Here is a 19,637-nt window from a genome sequence, read left to right on the forward strand (position 1 = left end):
TCCCCTCTCACTCCTTTGCTCACTCACTCTCTCCCTCACTGCTGTCCTGCCAGCCACCATGTTGAATCTCCCGCAGACTCTGTTTTAGCCAGTAACTCTAACCACCTATTTCAAATGCCTTTTTAATAATTTTGAGCAAATTTGATTGATTCTTACCTTTCCTTAGGGTACTCCTCTAATTATTGATGGTTTAATAGTTAACAATGAAACAAGGAAAAAACATGTGGTGATGAACCTTAGATTTGTATTTATAACTAGTGCCTAAAATTCTGGAACTCATTTCTTCTAGGCAAATCGACAGCCTTCCAACTATAATTCAGCCAAAATGTCTACTCCAGCAGATAAGGCCTTACGGAAATATGAGAATAAAATTAATCTAGGTGAGTTTGTAAAATACATTTCTTCATTGGGCTCTGAGGAAATTCTTCAAAAACACATGAAGTGTTACAAAGTTTTATTGGATCAAGAAATATTTGTGCCCTGGCCAGTGTGATTCAGTTGGTTGGCACATCGTCTCATACACCAAAAGGTTACAGGTTCAATTTCTGGTCAGGGCACATACCTACTAGTAGATTGTGGGTTTGATCCCAAGTTGGGGCGCCTGTGGGAGGCAACCAGTTGATATTTCTCACATTGATGTTTTTTCTCTCTCTCTTCTTCTTCCTCTCCCTCCCTTCCTTCCTCTTCTTCCTCCAAATCAATTAAAAGCATATCCTTGTGTGAGAATTTAAAAAAAGAAAGAAAAGAAATGAGTATACTTGGTGTTACTGACTGAACAATATTTAGAGAAAATAAGAACTTAGTAATTTAAAAATATTGTTTCAAAGGAAAGACTTTATTTTATCTTATGATTTTTTTTAAGTTCTTTTTCTACCCTGTTGTACAAATAAAAAGTTACAAATATATTCAAGTTATTGTCTGTTTTGTATTAGATTTTTGTGGTTGGATTATCTCATAGTAGGATGTTGAAAATACTAGAATGTTGAATATAATTACATTTTGTTTGCCAGAGACATTTTATGTAGGCATTAATCAGTTAGTGAGCTGTTGAATGTAAGGAATCAGAATGTTTTGAGAAAAATGCAAAGTTATCTTTCTCTTGTAGACATCAACTTGTTATAAATCTAGCAGTGTCTCATATCCTATCATTGTCTTTTGTGGACTTGAAATTTGAAATGAGACTGAAGTTTTTAGAATTAAACTTGGAATTCAGGCAGTTACATTATTTATATTAGTTGTAAAAAATATTAAGTGTCTGAAATTCAGCATATACTGATATAGTATTTTTGAGCGGTTTCTGTATCTGGATTTCTGTGCTCAAAAATTACAGCTGTAGTGATGAAAATGACACCTGTTATCAAGGAACCACAACTTAGTGCTTAATCTTTAAAAACATTAAAACCTTTTCATTACTAAAGTATATTCTATGTATAAGAAAATAGTTAGAAAATAGAGAAGGAAGAGGGGAGAAGTATCCTCCTATTCAAAAAGACTATTAATGTCTTTCTGTCTTACATGTTGTTCACATTGTGGATTTTTTTCTTTTTTCAGATAGGCTAAATGTTACTGATTCTGTCATAAATAAAGTCACTGAAAAGTCTAGACAAAAGGAAGCAGATATGTAAGTAATATTTTAACTATAAAACATGGCTGATAGGGACTAATTCTAGACAAATTAAGTGGTGTTGTGATCATAATTATTTTACAAAGGATGATATTTTTGTTTTGGGGTGTATATTTTGTATATTTAAACTTTTTTTTTTTTTAGCTTAAATACCTTTGTTCACAAATGTGGTCTTAGGATAACAGTGTTAGTAAATTTCTGTTTAAATGTTTAAACTGTTAAAAGATCAAAATCTTAGCATAAAAATGCTCCCTTTTTAGAATTTATTTCAAAATTATTCCCTTTCATGATATATATTTTTTAAATGGTATAACCGAAAACAGTTTACATTTACACTTCTGTTCTCAAAACCAGTTGTTTAAGATCTGGCTAATTTCTATATACTGTTAACTCTAAACATTTTAACAATGTATTATAGAAGCAGACACTAAGATCATATAACTAGCAGTGTTAGAACTGAACTTAAAAACCAACCAATTTTCTTAGGTTTATTGCTAGGCCCAAGTGATCCTAACTTTTTGAGAAACAACGCAGTCATTTGTTATTTTATTCAAGTGTCTGAATCGTTGTGTTTGAATCTTTATTAATTTAGATTTGTGTGCTAATTGAGTCACTTAGTGTGTGAACTGAAACATTTTAATATAGAACTGTCTTGAAATGGTATCTTGTGTCTGAAGAAAAGGACTCTAAAGAGAAAGCCTTATATGTTGACTTAATTCTGTACTAAATGTTTGAAGGACAGTATAGACTTGATCTTTTCCTTTTTATAGCATAGTTCACTTTACCCTACCTATCTTTTTTATTTAATGCTTCTAAATTATGGATATAATTTTTTTCCTGCAAATATACTCCTTTTACCCTAGGGAACTGAATTGCTTATTAAGGGGAAAAGAAATATGTTTCACTGAGTGATGAAATTACGAGATCTTGAAATCTGTTATTAAAGAAACTACCTACTTAGGAATTTCATGGAATGATGTACATGTAGAAACTTTTTATTTGGCTTCTGTGACTGAATTTTGAATGTCAGCTATACTTTTTGTTTTTGGTTAGGTATCGCATCAAAGATAAGGCAGACAGAGCAACGGTAGAACAGGTACAATTTTTTTTAAAGTTTTTATTTTAAAATAACATTTTTCTTCTCTTTGAATTATAGTTTGCTTTTATCCTTCTTGCTTAATGCTAATATTAAAATGCTAATGCTAATGTCTAAAATTATTCCTGTATAAAACTACTCCTTTTTATAGTTTTGAATTTAGAAATCTACGTTTAGCTTTATAATAGAACTAGAGGCCCGTTGCATGAAGAGATTCGTGCAAGAGGCCTTCCTTCCCTTGGCTTCCAGCACCGGTTTTCCTCTGGCACCTGGGACCCAGGCCTTTGCTCCAGCCAGAGTTTGCCTTCTTTGTCTTCGCTGCAGACTCAGGCTGGAGTCTGCCATCTTCGTCTTGGCTGTAGACTCCAGAGTCTGCAGTCTTGTCTTCACTGTAGCACTCCGCTCCTGTAGATCCCTTCGCCCCCAGCCCTCCCTCTCATAACAGGCGTCCTCCCTACCCACCCACTCTGCACCTGGAGCAGCTGGGTGGCCGCCATCTTTGTCCTTCTAATTTGCATACTCACTCTGATCGGCTGTGGGCGTAGCGGAGGTACAGTCAATTTACATGTTTGTCTATTATTAGGTAAGACTATTAATAGGAAAATTTGAATCATGCCCCATTCTGTGGCCCTGTGAAGCCACCAACAATGCTTTCATCTTTTAGGGCAGTGATGGCGAACCTATGACACGCGTGTCAGTACTGACTCGCGTAGCCATTTCTGATGACACGTGGCCGCTAAGGCGGCTGCATGCTGAGGATGAAACATTTGCTGTTCCTGAGAATGAAACATTTGCAAAATAATGTTTTTTCCTCAAAGTGACACACTACCCGAGTTATGCTCAGTTTTTTGGCGAAGTTTGACACACCAAGCTCAAAAGGTTGCCCATCGCTGTTCTAGGGGGAAGCAGAATTGATTGTAAGACCAAGAATCTTTTGTCTTAAAGAAGATCTGCAGGAATTTTGTGAACTTTCTCAGAAGATAGGTATCTGCCACAATATAGGATGGGCGGTAATGTGTGTGAGAGAGAGATGGGTAATGCCTTAAATTTTTCAATTAGAAATCCCTTACTTGGTTTAGAAGTTATGCTTATTTGCTTCTTTCTATTCAATAATGGGAGAAAGTTGGCCCCTATTTTTCCCACATGTAGAGGGTTGTGATTGGATGTTAGCATTGGCCCAGATTTTTTATGTGAACCAAGTTATAAAAAAGGTTAGAACATTGCTACTGCAGCCTACCACCTTCTCCCTGCCCACACCCATATGCACAAATACGTTTTGGAGTAGTATCTCTTTGACCTACAGATCCTTGGTTTAAGACATGCACCCCTTCTACCATTTACATCAATCCCCAAAGGAGTAACATTGTACTTGAGCTCTAGAACCATTTATGCAATTGAAGAATTTCACATTTAGTCAGGAGCAGGTCTGAGATCTGTGTCTCCATTGTTCTCTAATTTATTTATTTTGTGTGGTTTCTTTTTGTGATTGAAGACAAAGTATGGACCCGCACACACAGATGAGGCAACTTTAATTTTCAAAGAGCCTAAAAATAACTCAGGCAGAAAATTCTTTCTTTTTCTCTTTTGAAATTAATTTTGTATGAGAGTATGTATCTTGAGTCTCAAGTTGTTTTTATGAAACATATATTTGTAAGTTTATTCTTTTATATTTCTCTTTACCTATTTTGTTTTTAAGCCATTTCGATATGCTGCTCCTTTCTACCCACTAACTTGGCTACTGTTCTCTATCTGGATTCCTGTGTGCAATCAGCTTACACCCCCACTATTTATCTGTGCCGTAGAGAAGAATGTTAGTTATGGCCTATTCACTCACTTTTATTCTCTTCCCATTGCTATGGATGTAGTTTGGGTTTTAATTCTGCAGTCTTTTAAAATTATTTTGTTTCTATTAACCTTAGGTTTCTGGTATGACCGCAGCCACCTCATTGAAAGATAGACTCTAGAGCAAGGGTGGGGAACCGTTTTTCTGCCAAGTGCCATTTGGATATTTTTTACATCATTCATGGACCATACAAAATTATCAGCTTAAAAATTAGCCTGCTCTGTTTGGCCAAACATTTCATTAACTCACCCCTAATGCTTTGTCAGGGCTGGACCAAATGATTTCGTGAGCCTTTGATGTTCCCCACCCCTGCCCTAGAATATAGTTTGATTTGACACTGTCTCACTTTATGGAGCTAGAGGGTCTGTCTGAGCCATGAGGAGTGGTCTCCCTTGAAATTGCATGTAAATATGTAGTTGCTTCAGTTTCAGAACTGGACTTGGAGCAGGCTTTTAGTTCATTGTCTCCTGTTTGTTAAAGAAGACTTTGGGGTCTTCTTTTTTAAAATAGTTTTATTGATTTTAGAGAAGAAGGGAGAGGGAGAGAGATGGAAACATCAGTGATGAGAGAGAATCATTCATCAGCTGCCTCCTGCATGGCCCCCACTGGGGATTGAGCCCGCAACCCCAGCATGTGTCCTGACCGGGAATCGAACCATGACCTCCTGGTTCATAGATCGATGATCAACCACTGAGCCACGCTGGCCTGGTTTTGAGGTCTTCTTTCTTCAAAATTGACGGCTCTGACTTGGAAGGAGACCCTTTCCCTGAAATCTTTTAAGTACTAAAGAATAAATACTTTAGATGTGGCTCACAATTCATTTTTTTTAACTAGTATTTTAAAATATAAAAACCATTCTTAGTTTGCAGGCTGTAGAGAAACAGACTGCAGCCTGAATTTCATTCATTAGCTGTAGGATGCTGACTCCTGATTCAAATAGAGTTGCCACTGAGCACTTGGAATGTGGCAGGTTTGAATGAGATATATATGCCATAAATGTAAATACACACTGGATTTTGAAGACTTATGGTTACAGAATGTTAAATCTCTCACTAAGTTTTTAAATATTGATTACATGTTGAAATGATAGTGTTTTAGATGTATTGGATTAAAAACTGTATTAAAACTAATTTTACTTGTTATCTTGGACATTTTTTAATGTGGTAAACTAGAAAATGTAAAGTTGCTTATGTAGTTTGCTTTGTGTTTCTATTAGCAAATGTTGGACTTGGTAACCTTTGATTTCTATGACTGAATGAACAATAAGTTAATTGTCCCTCTGATTTATTGTCTCCATGGTTCTTGTGGCCTCCACCTCACATTCTCTTTACTAAAAATTAGAATGAATGAAAGTACCATAATAGCAACTCTCATTTAGCCAACCAGGATGGCATGGTACAGTTAGGCTCTTCAGTTTGTTAATTGTCAAATTCTTCAATGAGAAATAATTGGTACTATCTTGCTGAACTTCTGTTTTTGGCATCTCTTTTTAGGTGTTGGATCCCAGAACACGAATGATATTATTCAAGATGTTGACTAGAGGAATCATATCAGAGATAAATGGCTGCATTAGCACAGGAAAAGAAGTGAGCTTTTCTTTGGATGCCTGAATGTTTTCATGTTAGTTTTCTTATTTCAGATAAGAAATGAAATGAAGGCATTTTGTAATTAAAATGTTCCTTTAAAAAGAAAGTCAGTTCCTATATACAAGTCAAGATAGTTTAATCTGTGTTTCTAAAAATGGCTTTATTAATATTTATGGAATGGTAGGAAATTGTGTACATAATTATGCCTTTTCACTGCCATTACTCTAACATATCATGAGTCCAACTAGCTGTGCTCAGCAGTACACTTAGATGGTCAAGTTACTGCAGGCTTGAGTCCTAATCAAATAGTACTAACTGGGGCAAGGGGCTATGGTCTACTTTCTGTAGTCAGCTAATGCCTTTCTCATTTTTTTCTCTGTTTATGCATATGCAGAAAGACAAGCATGTTTTTAAATTAGCAACTCATTCGATGGGAAGCAGTTCTTAGTAAAATTCAATTTATAAATCATGTGATGTGAGGAATGTCTTCATGTATTTTCCACAGGCTTAAGATATAAAAATGTTTTAAATCGCTTCTCACATGTATTTAAGTTGGATTTTACTATATATGTAATTGGAGATATATTTGTTGTGTCTTTTGGTATGATGGTTTATGTTTTAATTCATATATTCAAAAGATGGTGTTCCTTATGCCTATTATTTCAGTTCATTTGACTTTTTTTAACTTTTGAACATAGAATCAAATAGATTGAAAAAGTATAATACTGTTTTTAGTTATTTAACACAAACTTAATTTTCTTTGGTTTTGACTTAAAATAGGCTAATGTATACCATGCCAGCACAACAAATGGAGAGAGCAGAGCAATCAAAATTTATAAAACTTCTATTTTGGTGTTCAAAGATCGGGATAAGTATGTAAGTGGAGAATTCAGGTGAGCTCAGATTTTTTTCTTCAGTTAGCTTAATTTCTATATCCTAAAAAATAAAAACTAGAACGGAATGATTTAAATAACAAATCTTTTTCTTGTTCAAGATTTCGTCATGGCTATTGTAAAGGAAACCCCAGAAAGATGGTGAAAACTTGGGCAGAAAAAGAAATGAGGAACTTGATCAGGTAACTGGGGTGTCTGTGCTGTGCCCTGCACATTGGCTTCAGCTCTTTCCCACCCGCAGATCCCAGTGGTTCTGTCTAAATCTAGGGACACAGTGGGGCTGTTCAGGTCCATTAGATCTGCTGAGGGAAGTTAGACAGGTAGGAGCCACTGTATCTTGTCTGGGTCATTTAAAGAGCCTTAGAAGCCATGTGAAAACTTTTAGAATTGATACTGAGGCTGATAAGGAGCTGTTATAGGATCTTAAGCAGGCAAGTGACTTAATTATATTGTGAGAATGATGGGTCATTTTAAAATAGGTATTAGAGTTTTAGTTTTGTTTAGGTCCAAAACTCTTTATCAGTTTCCTTTCCTTATTTCAGTCCAATTTTGGACACATTTATATATTCTCTGAGTTGACACCTTCTTATCTGCTATACATAAGTGACATACGCTGGCTATTTTACTATTAAGCAGGTATTAATGATTGTTTTGAAAGCCCTTCTGAAATTTGCGTGTGCTCAGTTAGCTATTAGGTATGAGTCCAACTGTTTTTACTAATCATTGCTCAGGCTAATCAGCTTGAAAGATCGTCGAAGACACATCTGTTATATTTCATCAACTCTAAGACTCACATTTTTTTCATAGTTTAACATTTCTGGAATTGGATTGGGTGTTAGAGGTTATGGGATGCTGTTGTTGAATTGCCAGTGTTTTGTCATTCTTGATGGTGCATGATGGTGCCACTTAAAATCACTAGTGTCTTATAGTTTTTTGAAATACAGTAATACAATTTGAAGACCCTGGTGCTGTTTCCTAATAGCAATATTAATCTTGTGTTCTATAGTTGTAATTGTTTTAGATGCTGTATTTAGCCTTTTCATTTGTCCTTTTATCTGTTTTAATATCACAGGCTGAACACAGCAGGGATCCCATGCCCAGAACCTATCCTGCTACGAAGTCATGTTCTTGTCATGGGTTTCATTGGTAAAGATGATATGTGAGTATGTGGATGGCCCAATAATTACATGTTCAGAATTATATTTTTAATTGCTTTGAATTAGTTTAATCTTGGAATATTTTTATGACTCTTTTCCATTGTATTAGTGCATAGAGTTATTAATTTATAATACGTTTTTGAGGATTATTTTGTACAATACCTGTTTATTGACAAGTTTCTGGAAAGGAATATCTATAGTGAGCCAGGCTGTTCAGTGATGAGTTATAGAAGAGAAGTGCCTATAATAAATGTAGTCTAAAGCAAGAAAACTTGGTCCCATCAGTTTATTTTCATTTTTTATTTTATTCTTATTAAAGGCCAGCACCCCTCTTGAAAAACATCCAGTTATCGGAATCCAAGGCTCGTGAGTTGTACCTGCAGGTCATTCAATACATGAGAATAATGTATCAGGATGCCAGACTGGTCCACGCAGATCTCAGTGAATTTAACATGCTGTGAGTATGTTTTGTCCCTTAGGTGCCTCCCAGAAGTAGTTTCATGTCCTTTAAAAAAATAAAACTCCAATTCCAAAATGTCATAGTAAATTCTAACATTTTAAAATTGGCTTCCACATGGTCACAGTGTAGGATGTGTTTCCTGCCTTTGGTGACCTTAGTCATTGAATTAAGCCCTCACATCACCATAGTGGAAGTGTGCATATCCCTGGTGTTTCTCACATCCCTGCCTGTGTGGCCCGCAGGTACAGTGGTGGGGGTGTGTACATCATTGACGTCTCTCAGTCTGTGGAGCATGACCACCCACATGCCTTGGAGTTCTTGAGAAAAGATTGTGCCAATGTCAATGGTGAGTGGAAATTGTAGTTTTCTCCCAGCTTGTTTGTGTGTGTTGGTTCTATACTCTGTTACAGTGTTGATATAAAATTTTGGTACTGAATTGTTTGATGCAGTGATACTTATGCCAGTAGCTGGCAGATGGTATGTTTTTATTTGTTTCTCTATAAAGTTGTTCCCTTGTAAAGCTGTTGTTAACATTTTTCTTCTGACAGATTTCTTTTTGAAGCACAACGTTGCTGTGATGACTGTGCGGGAGCTCTTTGAATTTGTCACAGACCCATCAATTACACAAGAGAACATGGATGCTTATCTCTCAAAGGTGAGATGGGGCAAGGGAGAAAAAAATAGAAAATAGCAGTAGTAATTTGCGTTTATGGCACTTCTGAGGACTTAAATTGCTCCGCATAATTTTTGTTCATTTGACAGTTTCCTGAGACCTTTATCTTCTGATTTCACAGATGGAGAATCAAAAGTATAGTAAAAAGCCAACTGTAAAGCCAGGTTTCTTGACTTTAATCATTAGGCAAGATTACATCGTTGTCAAGGTTATGGAAATTTAGTAAGAAACCTGTTGTTAGCCTTTGGTCATTAATTCCTTTCCTTTGTTTCTCATAGGCCTTTCTAAATCACAAAAATTTTTAAATTGTGGTAAAATATACAAAGCATAAAATTTACCATTTTAACCATTTTTAAGTGTACAGTTCAGTGGCATTAAGTACATTCACATTGTTGTGCAACTACTATCACCATCTGTCCACAGAATTTTTTCATCTTTTGAAGCAAAACACAGTATTCATTAAACATTAACTCCCCATTTCTCTTCCCAGCTCATTCTACTTTCTGTCTATGATGTTGACTACTCAATATAAGTGAAATCATACACTATTTGTCTTTTTCTGGCTGATTTACTTCACTTAGCATAATGTCCTCAAAGTTCATTCGTTGTGTAGGATATGTCAGAATTCCTTTCTCTTTGAGGATTGAGTAATAATTCCATTTGTGTAAGTAGCACATTTTGTTTATTTATTCATCCATCTAAGAATACCTGGGTTGCTTCCACCTTTTGGCTATTGTGAATATTGCTGCTGTGAATATGGGTGTACAAATATTTCTTCAAGACCCTGTTTTCAATTCATTTACATGTATACCCCAAAGTGGAATTACTGGATTATATGATAATTCTACTTGTAATTTTTTGAGTAACAGTCATACTGTTTTTCTCAGTGATTGCACCATTTTACATTTACATCAACAATGTGCCAGTGTGCAGGGGTTCCAATTTTTTCACATCCTCACAAACACTTGTTATTGAGTAGTTATCCTGATGAGTGTGAGGTGGTGTCACAAAGTTTTGAAGTGAATTTCTCTAATGATGTTCAGCATCTTTTTATGTACTTGTTCCCCATTTGTATATCTTCTTTGGAGACATGTCTATTAAAGTCTTTTGTCTGTGTTTTTAATCAGATTATTTTTTAGTTAAAAGAGTTCTTTATATTTTTTTCTGTCAGAAGAAAAAGGTTAACAACAGCTTTACAAGGGAACAACTTTATAGGGAAACAAAGAGATAAAAACATACTGTATGTTCCCTGACCTAGGGATCAAACCTGCAATCTTTTTGTGCACTGGACGACGTTCAACTTAGTTGCACCAGCCAGGGCTCAAATATTTTCAGTCCAACAGTGGTTGGATTAAGAGAATACAGATACACAGATATTTTCATGTTATTTCTATATATAAAACCCTAATATACAAATAGACCAAACAGCCGAACAACCGGTCACTATGACGTGCACTGACCACCAGAGGGTGCGCACGGAACATGGCGGGCGTCGTTAGCAGGCAGCACAGCGTAGAACATCGTGGGCGTTGGCCACAGTGGGATGGTGGACCAGGTGAACAGGGGTGCCAGACCAAGGTGGGGCACCGGTCGCTGTCATCGGGGTGAGCCTTTGGTGGTTACTGAAAATTCTTTGCTCCCGCGCGCCACGGTCCTGCCCAGCACTTGCACCTGCTGCTGGTGGCCAGCAACTGCCCTGCTCGCACCCACTGCCGGCCGGTCCTGATTGCTCGGTGCTGTTGGTGCAAGCAGCGGCTGCTGGCCCCGATCACCCCTGAGGGCTTCTCCACCTTCCCTGGCTCCTGAGGGGCAATTGGGGCAGCAGCTACCACTTGCACCCGCTGACGGCGCTGGCCCTGCTTTCACCTGCTGCTGGTGCCGGCCCCAATCACTCCGTGCCATCATCAGGTGCAAACAGGGCTGGCGCTGTCAGTGCGTGGTAGCAGCGGTAACAGTGGGGCTGCCCGCAGACAGGACTGGGAGCCGCGGAGGGAGGGGTGAGCAGGGCCGCAGAGGATGGGCCGAGACCCACCCAGGTGCCCACCGCAGCCTCGCAGCCCACAGTTCCTTTCAAGGTGCACGAGTTGGTGCACTGGACCCCTAGTCCTATCTAATAAAGCGGTAATATGCAAATTGACCATCACTCCAACACACACGATGGCCGCCCCCAGGAGGTCAAAGATGGCCGCCCCCATGTGGACACAAGATGGCTGCCACAAGATGGCCAGCAGGGGAGGGAAGTTGTGGGCGATCAGGCCAGCAAGGGAGGGCAGTTAGGGGTGACCGGGCCTGCAGGGGAGGGCAGTTAGGGGCAACCAGGCCTGCAGGGGAGGGCAGTTAGGGGTGATCGGGCTGGCAGGGGAGGGTAGTTAGGGGGAACCAGGCCTGCAGGGGAGGGAAGTTAGGGGTGACCAGGCCAGCAGGGGAGGGCAGTTAGGGGTGACCGGGCCAGCAGGGAAAAGCAGTTAGGGGTGACCAGGCCTGCAGGGGAGGGAAGTTAGGGGTGACCGGGCCGGCAGGGGAGGGCAGATAGGGGCAACCAGGCTGGCAAGGGAGGGAGGATAGGGGTGACTAAGCCAGCAGGGGAGGGCAGTTAGGGGTGACCAGACCGGCAGGGGAGAGCAGTTAGGGGCAATCGGGCTGGCAGGGGAGTGGTAAGGGGGTGATCAGGCTGGCAGGCAGAAGCGGTTAGGGGCAATCAGGCAGGCAAGCGGTTGGGAGCTAGGAGTCCTGGATTGTGAGAGGGCAGTCAGAAATCCCTCGAGGAGTCCCAGATTGGAGAGCGTGTAGGCTGGGCTGAGGGACACCCCCACCTCTATGCACGAATTTCGTGCACTGGGCCTCTAGTGTAACTATAATTGAAGTGGTCACACTGTATCAGTTCATATATAAAGTTTTTAAAAAATTTATTTTGTCACTCTCTACTTAGACTGTGGACTCGTAAAGGACGGGTTTTAGTATTTAAAAAAAATGTTTTTATTGATTTCAGAGAGAGGCAGGGAGAGGGAGAGATAGAGAAATATCAATGATTAGAGAGAATCATCCATGGGCTGACTTTCGCACCCGCCCTACTGGTGATCGAGCCCACAATCTGGGCATGTGCTCTGACGGAATTGAACCATGACCTCCTCGTTCACGGGTCAGTGCTCAACCACTGAGCCACAGTGGCCAGGCAGAGGTTTTATTCCTCTATTGCCAGTACCTAATTTGTACCTGGTAATAGTAAGTAATCACATATATTAATTGAATGAATAAGTATCACATCATTTTTATTCCTAAACTCTATAACACTGATTTTAGTGTCTGACCTTAAAAAAAAAAAGCCTTCTTTCCTTTTTTCTGTATATTCTCAATAGAGAACAAATTTTCAGTTTTACAGTTTCACAAGCCAAAAGAATCCTGTAGAATCTTTGTCACATTTTTAGTGTCAGTCATTGTTCAGATTGCTTTCTTTGGTGGTTTATGCTGCAGTGGCATTGGAGCCATATACTCTAATTAGAGAACAGTTCGCTTTCTCATTGACTCCCTTCATTGGCTGCTCAAGAGCTAAGGAATGGTTCTTTCATTCTTTGGGTCTCTGTTTTCCTTTTGTAGGTATTTTTTCCTAATTGTTTAAAAATTAGTAAAAGTAATATTTGAGGAAGGGGCTAGGGATTCCCTGAGGTTAGAGAAGTTCGATTTATTCTGTTACTTCTGGGTTGATGGCAACCGTTTTGGTGAGGTTTATCACGGTGAGCTAAACTGACCACTAGAGGACACCAAGTCCTTTTTTTTTTTAGAAATGTGAAGAGTTACTACTGAGAAAAATTAAAACAGATTTATACTAAAATTGGGAAATGGATGTATCTTCTGTAGGTTGAATGTGAAGGAAAGTAATAGTTTTTTTTTCCAAGGCCATGGAAATAGCATCCCAAAGGACCAAGGAGGAAAGGTCCAGCCAAGATCATGTCGATGAAGAGGTAAGATTTATCATCTGTTCATAGCCTTAGGAAACACTTATGTTTTGAGGTCTTTTTAAAAATATTGTTAAGGCATGAATTTGTTTTTAATAGATAAGCAGTTGATTACATAATTCTACTCAGCAGCCCATTAGCCCAATGTCCTAGGTGGAAAACATTTTAAAGAACCTGTTGAAGTATATGATTCAAGAAGGAAAAGCCTGTTTTAGTTTGCAAATGTGGATTTTTATTTTATTTACTTATTTTTAAAATATATTTTTATTGATTTCAGAGAGGAAGGGAGAGGGAAAGAGAGAAACATCAATGATGAGAATCATTGATCGGTTGCCTCCTGCACGCCCCCTACTGGGGATCAAGCCTTCAACCTGGGCATGTGCCCTTGCCCGGAATCGAACCCGGGACCCTTCAGTCCACAGGCTGATTCTCTATCCACTGAGCCAAACAAGCTAGGGTGCAAATGTGGATTTTTAAATAATTTAAATGTTGATTCCAATAATTATTTAGAGTTTAAATATTTATGTTTGGTAAAAAAAGAAAATTACTTTAATCTTGGGAATCAGTGTATTTTTTGTGAAGATGGTCCATAGTAGGCTTTATTTTATTTTATGTTTTATTCCTCACAGCTATTAGGGTGCTGGATGACTGCAAGGTACTCTATGTTTACCAGCAGTTCTAAATCTTTTTTCACTGTAGCATAGAGTGGATGATGTTCCCTTGTCAGAACATAAGGCACTGCCAGGCAATTATATTCCTTTTTCTTCCACTCAGAAAATCTTTTTGGACTGCAAATGAGGAGAGAGAAGTGTTATTCTAAGGGTATCCTTAAATCATCTTTTATCATTGGTAACAAATTACTTTTCGCATAGCACACAGCACATGCTTCACCAGCCTGTGCAGGCGGCCTGGCTGAGAACTAGTGTTGTAGATGATGAGGATGGATGTTTATTTTTTATGACTTAATGGGGGTGAGGATGCTGAGCAAATGTGAGAAGTATGTGAATGGTAGTTTCGATTTTTTTACTCTGTATTTGTTAGGTGTTTAAGCGAGCATATATTCCTAGAACCTTGAATGAAGTAAAAAACTATGAGAGGGATATGGATATAATGATGAAATTGAAGGAAGAGGACATGGCCATGAATGCCCAACAAGATAATGTGAGTAGCTGGGTTTATATGTAGCAAACAAGTTTACAAAGAAAGTTACCTTCCCCAACCTGCAATCTCAAATGTTGGCTTCTAATCTAGTGAGATGGCTAATTACATTAACATGTCCTTTGTGCACATTGGATGTAAAGGGAATACAATGGTGTTTATGAAAGAAAATGATACAATTGAATGAGTCTAACAGACTGTAATTGCAGAAAAAAGATTTGTATAGAAGTCTAGGATATAAATGGTATTATACTGGATCCATTAACATATATATTACAGGGTCTGGAAATTTTTTCTGTTAAAGGGCCAAATAGTAAGTATTTTAGGCTTTGCAGGCAAAGAAACAAAATTGAGGCTACTATGTAGATCATTATATAAAAAGAGAGAAAAATTTTCCTCCAAATTTTTATTGATGAAATAAAAAACATTTTAATAATTGAATACAGCTTTCCATGATACAGGTCTACTAATGAAAGAAGAATTCATTAAGTTATTTTGATTCAAGAGTTATTTTGGGGAGAGAATAAATTTCATTTAATTGAGATTCAAAGTTAGAGTGTTCCATCATCAAATTGATTTTGAATGTTCATTAGTAGAAACCATCAGTCTATCTGTTGGATTTGGGCTGTGGGCTGGAATTTGCCAATGCCTGTGTGCTTGGTGGACAAGAATAACACCCATGCTATACACTTTCTCTTTACTATGAGATAAATTTTAGGCACCTTTTTATAATACCACAATATATCATTTAGCCTACTGTGTTATTTCTTAATATTGGAGTGTGTTATTTCATTGTCCAGTTTTATGTTAATTTATTTTTTCTTTTTGGTTACAAGATTCTATACCAAACCGTCACAGGATTGAAGAAAGATTTGTCAGGCGTTCAGAAGGTATAAAGAATATGTGTTGCTATTTATTTATGTGAAAATTCTGTTAAAGGATATAACAGTTAATGTAAAGTATTATTAGAATTAAATTAACAGTGATATTGTTTTTTTAAATTTAATAAATCTTTATTGTTCAGGTTATTACAGTTGTTCCTCTTTTTTCCCCCCATAGTTCCCCTCCACCAGGTTCCTACCCCACCCTCTGCCCTTACCGCCCCCCACTGTCCTCATCCATAGGTGTACGCTTTTTGTCCAGTCTCTTCCCGCATCCCCCACACCCCTTTTCCCCCGAGAATTGTCAGTCCACTCCCTTTCTATGCCCCTGATTCTATTATATTCAACAGTTAATACTGTTCATCAGGTTTTTTATTCCCTTGGTTTTTAGGTTCACTTGTTGATAGATACGTATTTGTTGTTCATAATTTTTATCTTTATCTTTTTCTTCTTCCTCTTCTTAAAGAATACCATTCAGCATTTCATATAATTCTGGTTTGGTGGTGATGAACTCCTTTAGCTTTTTCTTATCTGTGAAGCTCTTTATCTGACCTTCAATTCTGAATGATAGCTTTGCTGGGTAGAGTAATCTTGGTTGTAGTTTCTTGTAATTCATCACTTTGAATATTTCTTGCCATTCCCGTCTGGCCTGCATAGTTTCTGTTGAGAAATCAGATGGCAATCGTTTGGGTGCTCCCTTATAGGTAACTAACTGTTTTTCTCTTGCTGCTTTTAATATTTTCTCTTTGTCTTTTGCTCTTGGCATTTTAATTATGATGTGTTTTGGTGTGGTCCTCTTTGGATTCCTTTTGTTTGAGGTTCTCTGCGCTTCCTGGACTTGTAAGTCTATTTCTTTCACCAGGTGGGGGAAGTTTTCTGTCACTATTTCTTCAAATAGGTTTTCAGTATCTTGCTCTCTCTCTTCTTCTGGGACCCCCATAATTCTGATGTTGGTACGCTTGAAGTTGTCCCAGAGGCTTCTTACACTATATTCAACTTTTTGGATTCTTTTTTCTTTTTGCTTTCCAGAGGAGTGTTTTTTGCTTCTTTGTATTCCAAATCTTTGACTTGATTCTTGCGATCCTCTAGTCTGCTTTTAGGTCTCTGTATAATATTTTTTATTTCAGTCAGTGTATGCTTAATTTCTAGTTGATCCTTTTTCATATCCTCGAGGGTCTCACTAAATTTATTGGCCTTTTCTAGGAAATTCTTGAAAAACCTTATAACCGTGGTTTTGAACTCTATATCCAGTCTTTTGCTTTCCTCTATTTCCTTCATTTGTGGCCTGCCTCTTTGTCTCCGCATTTTAGCTGCTTCCCTGAGTAGATGGAGTGGCTTTGTGTGCTAGTTGTCCTAGCAGGGCCCAGTGGCTCAGCCTCCCCAGTTACCTGAGGTGGACACTCTTGGTGCACCCCTTTGTGGGCTGTGTGTGCAATCTTGTTGTAGTTAAGCCTTGATTGTTGTTGGTATCACTGGGGGTAGTTGACCTCCAGGCCAATTGGCTGTGAGGATCAGCAGTGTCTCCGCTGGGAGAGCTTCTGTGCTCAGCTTGGATGGGGCGGAGTCTCAGGGTGGAGCAGACAGCCTTGGTTTCCCGTCAGCCCCGCCCTAAGATGCCCCTGAGTCTCAGTGTCCCGCGGCAATGGCTGCACGCACCTCTGAGAGAAGGCTGCTCTTGTGTTGCCCACTGCCAGACAGTCCAGTTTCTCCCCGAATGAGTCTGGGTACCCAAAGTCTCACCCGGAGCTGGATTTCAGTGCAGTCGGGAGGTTTTGTTTCCCTCCTGAAGGAGAAAGCTAGCCACGCGCTTTCTGCCCGCCCTCTCCGCGCACCACGAGTAAGTCAGCTGCGTGTTCAGCCACCTGCCCTTTCCGCATGCACGGGTCTCCGCACCTCTGTCCTCCACAGCTCCTCTGAGTCTCAGTGTCCTTTTCTCTGTCCTTCTAGTTGTAGAATTTCCACTCAGCCAGCTTTCGGTGGTTCTGGACGATGTCCGCTCTGTCTTCCAGTTGCAGTTTTGAAATTGTTGTGTGAGGCAGCAGTATAGGTGTTTACCTATGCCGCCATCTTGGTTTCTCCTATAACAGTGATATTGTTATTTGTATATCTACTTTCAAAGTCTACGAGCATTTTCAGAATGCCCTTTTTGTGTTCATTCTTTTTAACCATATGACTGAAATAGTGAAATTTATGGTTTATTTTTCCTTCTGCCTCTGACTTGTCATGTTGTTATAGCTGAGGCATTGATCCTTTTTGTATCCTGGTCTTTCTTTGTGAAGTGATTAATGATGGTCATGTGCTTGTTGATCTTTTTACAACTTGCTTATTAAAAGTATGTATGAAGAACAATCTCAGGAGTTTAGCAGTCTGATAGTGCTCGATCCCTGCAGTGTTTTTTTCTTAAAACAATCTTTTTTTGTTTTGCAATTTAGAAAGACAGGGGTTAATTCTACTTTAAGCAATTATAAAGGTAGTTCTTATTTAAGGCTTAAGCATGAAGGGTCACAGTTTGCCCTGAAAATTTACTTTCTCTTTTATGGGAGAAATTGACTTTTAAATGTTTTCTTTTTTCCTTATAAAAAGAAAACCTCTTTTAAGAAAGTGCTTCCTGCTGCTTTAAAAGCTAAACTTCAGGGGGAAAAAAGAATATTTTGTTTAAATGTCATATTCCCTCTTGATCAGATTAATAATAATTGTCACTTCAAATTTGATTCATAGGCAAACAGCTGTAAAGTTATTCAAATAAGTATTTTTTACTTCTCTCTGTATTTCTCAGTCATTACTGCATATATGATTGTGGCCCCGTCTATAATAATAAAAGCATAATATGCTAATTAGACTGGACATCCTTCCAATGACCTTCTGGACAAAGCTGGGTGCAGCCGTGGGGTCCAGGCAGCCACCACAGCTGTGAAAGCCTACTCTTGCACGAATTTCGTGCATCGGGCCTCTAGTAAGATTATAATAGAGCTGCAAAGTTCCTGTTGCCTATTGACATAACATCATAGTGCAACACATAGCTCACGTGTTTGTGGTCATGCTGGTGTAAACAAACCTGCGCTAACAGTGGTATAAAAGTACTATATCACATACAATTACAGCAGTAGGCTGACAGTGTTTGCACAATGACGAATCGCCTAATAATGCATTGCTCAGATAATAGCCCCAACGTTACACAGCACATAACTGTCCTTCCGAATCCCAACTCAGTGCTCCTTTTCTGAAGTGGAACAGTTATGTTGTTTCTCTGGGTCATCCATAAAGCCCCCATTTCTTCGTATGGGTAGGTTCTTGAGCCTTACTGGAATGGGTACTTCCAGGCTTCCTCCCTCACTTTGATTCTGTTGTTTGGATGTTTTAGTACAGGCTTTTGTTTTTCAAAGAATATCCGCAAGGTTAAAATCTGAATTTTGGCATTAACAAATCTGATAACAATAGATAACTGATTGGTTTACAATAACATGGTTCTGTAATATTTTTAAGGTCCCTGCACTCCTAGAAAATCAGGTTAAAGAAAAGGATTGTTCTGATTCAGAAGATGGTGGAAGTTCAGAGTGTTCTGATTCAGGTTCTGAAGAGCAGGGAGACCATGCCTGCTCCAAGAAACCCACCACTGATCTTGAAGTTGATAAAAAGGTTAGTCAAGAATGAAAATTCCCTTGTTCTTCAACATGGCAGCATAGCCACTCATTACTCTTTGCTCAAGTATCTCGATTATGGTGGCAGAAAACATTATCGATCAGTAAGTACCTCTAATTATACTTTCAGTTCCTAAGCATGAACTGTTTTTGGTTGTAACATTATCTAGAGATTGGGCTTCTGTTGGGAGCTCCTTGGGCACTGTCTAGGGCAGTGGTCGCCAACCTCTTGGACCTCATAGACCAGCATTAGTCCGCAGGCCACTGGTTGGTCACTGCTGCTCCAAAGGTTTCCTTAAACCAGTGGTTGCCAACCTTTCAGACCTCACAACCAGCATTGGTCTGCGTACCACTGGTTGGTGACTGCTGGTCTAGGGAAAGGACACATTGAATTCAGTACAGTGATTAGAAATTATTGTCATTAACTTGAAGTACAAATGATACTAGAGTTGCATCATTGTTGACATACTGAGGAGCCATTTCAAGGGGGATTTACAGCCACGAGTTTCCAAACTCGGAAAGGCTGTTTCTTCCAACCCTGGCTACAGACAGAAGAGACACTCATGGTTGAATAATGCATGACAACTGTCTAACTATTACTCTTCATTTTTAGCTTAATCCTGAAACTTTATAAAGTATGGATTTTAAGACTTCTGAGAGACATACCCAACTGGC

At 38.8% G+C, this 19,637-nt stretch overlaps 1 protein-coding gene across 1 annotated transcript in view; it reads left to right on the forward strand.

Moving 5' to 3' along the window:
• Nucleotides 1–19,637, forward strand: part of RIOK1 (RIO kinase 1) — a 44,381-nt gene that overhangs the window by 20,779 nt on the left and 3,965 nt on the right. The window contains exons 3-16 of the mRNA XM_079776843.1: nucleotides 290–380; nucleotides 1,552–1,621; nucleotides 2,678–2,720; nucleotides 6,057–6,149; nucleotides 6,930–7,042; nucleotides 7,144–7,224; nucleotides 8,115–8,201; nucleotides 8,519–8,656; nucleotides 8,902–9,005; nucleotides 9,208–9,314; nucleotides 13,226–13,291; nucleotides 14,327–14,446; nucleotides 15,280–15,333; nucleotides 18,808–18,960. Of these exons, the coding sequence (XP_079632969.1) occupies nucleotides 290–380; nucleotides 1,552–1,621; nucleotides 2,678–2,720; nucleotides 6,057–6,149; nucleotides 6,930–7,042; nucleotides 7,144–7,224; nucleotides 8,115–8,201; nucleotides 8,519–8,656; nucleotides 8,902–9,005; nucleotides 9,208–9,314; nucleotides 13,226–13,291; nucleotides 14,327–14,446; nucleotides 15,280–15,333; nucleotides 18,808–18,960 (1,320 nt within the window). The remainder of the gene's footprint in view (nucleotides 1–289; nucleotides 381–1,551; nucleotides 1,622–2,677; nucleotides 2,721–6,056; nucleotides 6,150–6,929; nucleotides 7,043–7,143; nucleotides 7,225–8,114; nucleotides 8,202–8,518; nucleotides 8,657–8,901; nucleotides 9,006–9,207; nucleotides 9,315–13,225; nucleotides 13,292–14,326; nucleotides 14,447–15,279; nucleotides 15,334–18,807; nucleotides 18,961–19,637) is intronic.

Source organism: Cnephaeus nilssonii (genome assembly GCF_951640355.1).
Source record: "Cnephaeus nilssonii genome assembly, chromosome: 7".
In the NCBI taxonomy this organism is placed as follows: Eukaryota; Metazoa; Chordata; class Mammalia; order Chiroptera; family Vespertilionidae; genus Cnephaeus; species Cnephaeus nilssonii.